This window comes from Salmo salar, chromosome ssa04 (genome assembly GCF_905237065.1).
Source record: "Salmo salar chromosome ssa04, Ssal_v3.1, whole genome shotgun sequence".
NCBI lineage: Eukaryota > Metazoa > Chordata > Actinopteri > Salmoniformes > Salmonidae > Salmo > Salmo salar.
In genome coordinates, this window is record NC_059445.1 from 67,438,854 (window position 1) to 67,446,552 (window position 7,699).

Sequence of the window (7,699 nt, forward strand, 5' to 3'; positions counted from 1 at the left end):
CTACAACTGTGCTGAATCTACTGCTGTTCAACTTCTCCACCCTCTGGTCAGGCATTGCAACAAGAACTAGGAAAGAAAACAGGCCTGTCTACCTGTATGCACACAGATCTCTGATACAGTACTTTCAGAAAGTATTCACACCCATTGACTTTTACCAAATTTTGTTGTGTTACGGCCTGAATTTAAAATGGATTAAATTGAGATGTTTATGTCACTGGCCTACACACAATACCCCATAATGTCAAATTGGAATTATGTTTTTTGATTTTTTTTTTACAATGAATTAAAAATGAAAAGCTATAATGTCTTGAGTCAAGTATTTCTTCCCTTCGTTATGGCAAGCCTAAATAAGTTCATCAATTGCATGGACTCACTCTGTGTGGAACAATAGTTTAACATCTCTGTACCCCACACATATAATAATCTGTAAGGTCCCTCAGTCGAGCAGTAAATCAATAAACCCAGTCCCTACAAAGATACAGTCGTCCTTCCTAACTCAGTTGCCAGAGAGGAAGGAAACCGCCCAGGGTTTAAAGAAGTGACTTTAAAATAGTTAGAGTTTAATTGCTGCGATAGGAGAAAACTGAGGATGGATCAACAACATTGTAGTTACTCCCCAATGCTAACCTAATTGACAGAGTGAAAAGAAGGAAGCTTGTACAGCATAAAAATATCCCAAAACATGCATCCTGTTTGTAACAAGGCACTAAAGTAATACTGCAAAAAATGTGGCAAAGCAATTCACTTTTTGTCCAGAATACAAAGTGTTATGTTTGGGGCAAATCCAATACAACACATAATTGAACCACTTTCCATATTTCAAGCATAGTGGTGTTATGGGCATGATGTTATGGGTATGCTTGTAATCGTTAAGGACTGGGGAGATTTTCAGGATAAAACATTTACGGAAAAGAGTTAAGCAGTGAACATTCTACTGGTTTCACATGCAAACAGCAGTTGGTTTCTGTAATGACATACCATGAGAGTACATTACTTTTTAAAAACATGATTTGAAGCTTTGCCATTTGTTTGCCTGCAAAAACACGAGTTCTAGGTCTTTAGTTTTTTTGTTATGATAAGGTAATCTAGTTGTATCTAGAAGTTATATTCTTTCAAATCAAGAGGTAGCCCACTGGAATGTTTCATCAATCAAAATCGTACAAATCTTACAGACTATGCACACAAGCAAAGAGTGAAACATTTGTAGAAAAGGAAACTGACAAAGACACCTACTTTGTGTAACATCTATTTATTACCACCATAATATGAGGAATTTGGAAAATACAAAGATCAGCTTAAACATCTGAAAATCTTGAGGAATAAGAACAAATATAAGAAAACAAACATGAGGTTATATTGCTTATCACAAATTGAGGAAACTGACAGATTCTATGGTCAGATCTTTAATGAACAAAAATATAAAGGCAACATGTAGTGTTTCATGAGCTGAAATAAAAGATCCCAGAAATGTTCATATGCACAAAGAACTTGTCTCTCAAATTGTGTGCACAAATTTGTTTACATCCCTGTTAGTGAGCATTTCTCTTCTGCCAAGATATTTTTTTATTTTACTAGGCAAGTCAGTTAAGAACAAATTCTTATTTTCAATGACAGCCTAGTGGGTTAACTGCCTTGTTCAGGGGCAGAACAACAGATCTGTACCTTGTCAGCTTGGGGATTTGAACTTGCAACCTTTCGGTTACTAGTCCAACACTGTACCCACTAGGCTACGCTGCTGCCCCATCTACCTGACAGGCGTGGCATATCAAGAAGCTGATTAAACAGCATGATCATTACACAGCGCAATAAAAGGCCATTCTAAAATGTGGGATTTTGTCACACAACACAATGCCACAGATGTCTCAAGTTGAGCGTGCAATTGGCATTCTGACTTCAGCAATGTCCACAAGAGCTGTTGCTATAAAATGGAATGCTAGTTTTTCTACTATAAGCCGCATCCAATGTCGTTTTAGAGAATTTGGCAGTACGTCCAAACGGCCCCACAGCCACAGACCTTGTGTAACCACACCAGCCCAGGACCTCCACATCCAGCTTCTTCACCTGTGGGATTGTCTGAGACTAGCCACCCGGACAGCTGATGAAACAGTATTTATGTCTGTAATAAAGCCCTTTTGTGGGGAAAAACAAATTCTGATTGGCTGGGCCTGGCTCTCCAGTGGGTGGACCTGGCTCCCAAGTGGATCTATGCCCTCTCAGGGCTGCGACCCGCCCCAGTCATGTGAAATCCATAGATTAGGGCCTAATGAACTGATTTCAATTGACTGATTTCCTTGTATGAGCTGTAACACTGTAAAATCGTTGAAATTGTTGCATGTTAAGTTTATATTTTTGTTCAGTATACAAAGGAAGTGAGAGAAAGTCAGAAAATAACCCAAACTTGAAGAGTAACTCTCGCTACTACAAAGTCAACTCATACTGGTGTAACAACTCTAATGCCGAACACAACTAACCTTAAGAGAAGGAGATAGGGTAAAGAGATTGAGAGTAGTATCATGGAAAATGACAGATAATAGTGAGAAAAAGCTAAATAGGAGGGGGGCTGGTATATATCACCCCCATGTGGCTGCCATTGGAACAGTAGCTCTTATGAAACTGAGAAGCTCTTTCTGATTGGTTTAAAAATAATTCTGTAAAAACAGAAGTTTGCCAAACGTCAATCACTTCGTTTTTTCTTCTTATTATTATTTTGATGTCTCTGGCAGTAGTCAAAAGAAAAGGTGTATATGTATGAATTATATATATATTAAAAAAAATAGACAATATCCACAATGATAGTAATCATCAATTATTTTTAAGTAACCAAGATGATACTTGTTTGCTGTTGAATACAATTTGCTTGGCTGATCAGAGCTCGCTCACACACCCACACACCAACAGCCCTGGGGTTAGTTTTAGTAGCACCCTGCTGTGGAAGTTGCCACTCCCCTTAAGCAGACTAGCCCCCGGGCGACGCCCTTCTGGTCTGCCCACCTGTGCATGTGAGTGAGTTTTATTTTATGAGAGCTGAGGACGCACAAACCTGTGTGTGTGTGTGTGTCTGATCAGCGACACCTACTACATGCACGAAAAAGGTACCCTAAAACATCTGCTGAAGACAAAAACTATGAGAGACGAGACTTTTCAATACGTTTCTCTCATCATAATCACGGTTACTCTAAAGTCTACCAAGAAGAAAACAGGGAGAGGGGGGCTGGGGGGTGAGATGGAAGGGCGGGGCGAATGAGGGAGTGAGGACGGTGAGAGATAAAGAAACAAAGAGAATAGAGGTGAAACATTAAAGAGAAAAAGGAAAGGAGGGCGGGTTAAGCACGCTCCCCGCGGATGCGACGTGCCAGCTGGATGTCTTTGGGCATGATGGTGACACGCTTGGCATGGATGGCACACAGGTTGGTGTCCTCAAACAGACCCACCAGGTATGCCTCGCTGGCCTCCTGCAGACAGACAGAGAGAAGAAATGTCACACACGCACACATATATATGCATAAGTCAGCATACAAAAAAGAATTTGAGCATGTTGTTTTGTTACCGTGTGTGCAGTAGGCCAATTAGGTCAGGATCTGGATTAAGGGGGACAGAGCTTCACATACACACACAGCCACTGACCTGCAGGGCTCCGATCGCTGCACTCTGGAAGCGCAGGTCGGTTTTGAAGTCCTGAGCGATCTCCCTCACCAGGCGCTGGAAGGGTAGCTTGCGGATCAGCAGCTCAGTGGACTTCTGGTACCGACGGATCTCACGCAGGGCCACGGTGCCGGGCCTGGAACCAACACACAGTCAGTATGACTGGGGGGGGGGGGTGATTATATTCTACTATAGTAAGTACTTCATCGATCATTTCCCCCATGCTGAATTCTACTGGTCGTGTCTGGCTGTGCTAATTAGATTTTTTTAAATAATAATTGTACCTTAATTTAACTAGGCAAGTCAGTTAAGAACAAATTCTTATTTTCAATGATGGCCTAGGAACAGTGGGTTAACTGCCTTGTTCAGGGGCAGAACGACAGATTTTTACCTTGTCAGCTCGGGGATTCGATCTTGCAACCTTTCGGTTACTAGTCCAACCCTCTAACCACTAGGCTACCTGCTGCCCCACATATTGAGTGGTGACGTTTACCAGCAGGCACTGCTTAGTTATAAGGATTGTGGAACTGCTCATTGAAAACATTATCTGCATCTGAAATGGCACCTTATTCCCTATGGGTTCAGGTCAAAAGTAGTACACTATATAGGGAATAGGGTGCCATTTTGAACACACCAAGTGACCAATTGGAGTGTCAAGTCATTTCCACACCAATATGAATTGGTACCACCTCTGTGGTTTCGCACAAGCTTTACACAAGCTGTATCGCTAGCTGACAGTGGTGGAAAAAGTACCGTATTGTCATACTTGAGTAAAAGTAAAGATGCCCTAATAGAAAATGACTAAAGTAAAAGTCATCCAGTAAAATTGTACTTAAGTAAAAGTTTTTAAAGTATTTTTACACCACTGCTAGCTGACCATGACATGTACGATCTGTGGTAAACACTAATGTTTATTTCTAGAGGTGAACCGATACTTTACCTGTAACGATGGGGCTTCTTGACCCCACCAGTAGACGGTGCACTCTTGCGGGCAGCCTTGGTGGCCAGCTGCTTACGTGGAGCCTTTCCTCCAGTGGATTTACGGGCGGTCTGCTTGGTACGAGCCATGACGAGTTAGTGATCACCTGAGAGACAGGTAAAAACACATTTAAATGTTTATTTTTATGTGTCGACAATGCTCTGTTAGATACAATTCCAAAAAAGTATGTGAGTTGCAAATATATTGCAATACAAGTGTTAAATGTTAGATGTATACTAGTGTGTTGCTATTATTGAGAAATGATGACTGAAACGCTTCCGTCTGGAGTACTACTCTGTTATGATAACTTTCTATTTTGCTGATCAGCTACATTGCAAACCAGCAACAGCGGGCCACTATCCTATCCGTGAATACTGGGATACTGCCCAACCAATAAAACTAGTATGCAGATCGCCTATCGAAAAACATCCAATCCAGTGGGCAATGTCGTCGCTGTCGACCAATCGAGATACACGGTTTACAGCGTATGGGTGGGTCCACAAACCCTAGTTCCGCCCTCTAAACCGCAAGATTATGGCCGCAGATGAAGAAGCAATCGAATGAGCCTACCAATATACAGGCAAAGAGCGGGACAGAAACTTTCAAAAATCTTCGAAAAACTAAACAATGTTCAGAACTACGAACATTAAAACATAAAACTAGACAACTGTAGCTATCCAAAAAGTCGCTCTGAGTTGTAGGTGAACGTTTGTTTATACCGTACAAGCGAAGTAAAAATGCACATGAAACTGGAGCGGAATTTACATCTGCCTCGGCCAGTGAAGTAGAAAGCATTTTTCTCTAGCATCGCGGCAGTCGCTTCTCCATTTCCACACCGACGGAATAAAATGCTATTTTAAAATAAAATGAAGTTTAACCCATCTGAAACTTATATAAAACAGTGGTTAAGTGTTTTAGACAAAAATATATGCCAAAATGTGCCACTTACCTGACGTGAATATAAACGTTTTTTCGCAAGGAAATAAATGTTATGGTTTTCTAGCAGTGTCAGTATTTACTATCTCTCACACAATGGGAACAGGGCGCCCCGTAGGAAAATGGCTGCCGTGTCAATCATTGTTCTCCCATAATGCAACTGCTTTCATTTTGTAAACATCGTTTCTGATGGTTGGAGTTTTCCCTGAAAGTAACATTTCTATTGCTTTCTAGTGATTTCTTTATCGATTCGAAGTAATCTAATACGAAATAATCTAAGGTGTTCAATCAATTACTTGTGAAAGTAATGATAAGGTAGTAACCACAGATATTTGTAACTGCTTGAATTTGTCTGCTTTTTCAAAAGCGTTTACTATGCCATAGTGGCACAGTCTCCTCTCAGTACAACTGCCTACATTTATTTGTAATCGATTTGAACGGTCATCCAACTCGGAATTTCAATTTAGGAACTCGGGCCTCATTCTAGATCTCAGACTGGAAGATAACTGACGTGTAACAGAAGACCTCAGCAAGACCAAATTCCTGGACATCATCTCTATCCGACACTGTCGGCTACCGTTCACCAGGGCGAACGGATACCATTGCCCAAACCATGATGAATCCATGTGCTGTTTTGGAAAAAAATGGAATAAAGAGTTGAACTTCTTCCCAATCTTCTGTACTCTTTCCCTGTTTTAGATAGCCACTTATTACACTTTAGCTAGCTAGTTAGCAGAGCAGTAGATCAAATAATTGTGTATTACTTAGCCTAGATAATAGTTTGTACAGTATGTTGACTTTGGTGTCTATTTCAGACCTTATGGCATTTTTCAAGGATGAGCATAATAGCATTAAAAGACCACTATAAGTCTAGCCACGTGGAGAAGTGCAACTATAGTGAGGGGCAATTTATCAGTTTGGTCAGGTCCAGCATGAGGGATATCCTGTGTTGGTGAGTGTAGCTATTAAATACAATATATTATATACAGCTGTCAGCATTCTTCAAGGAAGAGACACTTAATCAGTTATATAATTATTAACCAGATTACCCCGGATACCAGACTTACATGAGTGATAACTCAGTTCTAGAATGTTGTCATTGATGAGAATGAATCTAAAAATCTATTGACATTCAGAATTGACATGAGACAAATCTTCAGCGCACAGTATTTATTTATTCTGATTGGTACCTGCATTCACATAGTTTTGATTTATAGGATCCTTCCAACTATATGATTGATATGTCAGGTGATAAAATCCCAAATTGCAAATGTCCTCATGAAAATTAGTTGATTAAATATTCTACAGCTGTAATGTCATCAATCAAATCAAACTTGATTTATATAGCACATTTCTTGCAATAAATGCTTTTCAAGGTGTTCAAAGTCATGTATTGAAAGGCATATGGCACTTAACATCCTTCCTCTTGGCAGGTGACCAGGGGATTCTCTCTACCACATGTGAATGCCTACATGGAGCTCAAAAGTGTAGCCATGCAGCCTATTTTGACAGTTCACAATATTGGCCCTACGAAGCCAGCCATGCACAACCAGGTGCAGTCAGTGGAGGACCTGTACCCGGCCAAAGACTACAGCCCTCTGTCTTGAGAGTCCACACATGAGGCTCTTCAGTGGCTAAGGAACCGTCTCCAGGGCAGGTTCAGTGGAATGGCATGTCTCTTTGAACCTGAGCCAGAAAAACCACTACCCTTCCTGTCATCCCTGTATGTACCTGACATTGTTTAAAAAAAAAAAAAAAAAAAACAAGGGCACATGGGGCATGCAGGCATCCTGGCTGGCATGGCGCTGTTGGACCAAAGATTTTTATAACTAAACCAAGATAGACCCCAGCCTGTCGTTTCCAATGGGAACAGATGAGTCATAGTGGGCAGAACAAGCAAGGAGGTGGGCAGAGCCAAGCACGAGCTGGCGAGATCCTATTGTTCTGTTCTAGCATATATCTGCATATTTCTGTTAGGGAACGCCTACTATGTGAAATGCGCGTGTGCAAGGCTAAAGTCTACAAAACTTAGTCCACTCTGATCATAATGAATTCTATTTTTGGGAACAGAAAACTGTATTAAGATCAAACGTTTAATCGATGACAACATTTGCAGAATGTAGGCCAAAATCCATCTCGTTC

At 40.9% G+C, this 7,699-nt stretch overlaps 1 protein-coding gene across 1 annotated transcript; it reads right to left on the reverse strand.

The window, feature by feature from the left end:
• Window positions 1–1,230: 1,230 nt before the first annotated feature.
• On the reverse strand, window positions 1,231–5,861 carry h3f3c (H3 histone, family 3C). Its single transcript, XM_014197705.2, has 4 exons — window positions 5,571–5,861; window positions 4,583–4,727; window positions 3,625–3,778; window positions 1,231–3,452 (listed from the first exon to the last, which is right to left on the reverse strand). Exons 2-4 carry the CDS (start codon window positions 4,708–4,710, stop codon window positions 3,324–3,326), a joined length of 411 nt encoding a protein of 136 aa, XP_014053180.1. The 5' UTR covers window positions 4,711–4,727; window positions 5,571–5,861; the 3' UTR covers window positions 1,231–3,323.
• Between the last annotated feature and the right edge of the window lie 1,838 nt (window positions 5,862–7,699).

Excerpts from the sequence above, each read along its gene's own strand:
- h3f3c (XM_014197705.2), bottom strand. The coding sequence starts at position 4,710 with ATGGCTCGTACCAAGCAGACCGCCCGTAAATCCACTGGAGGAAAGGCT. Across the intron at positions 3,779-4,582 it reads AAGAAGCCCCATCGTTACAG|GCCCGGCACCGTGGCCCTGC; the intron begins GTAAAGTATCGG and ends TGTTGGTTCCAG. Across the intron at positions 3,453-3,624 it reads CAGCGATCGGAGCCCTGCAG|GAGGCCAGCGAGGCATACCT; the intron begins GTCAGTGGCTGT and ends GTCTGTCTGCAG.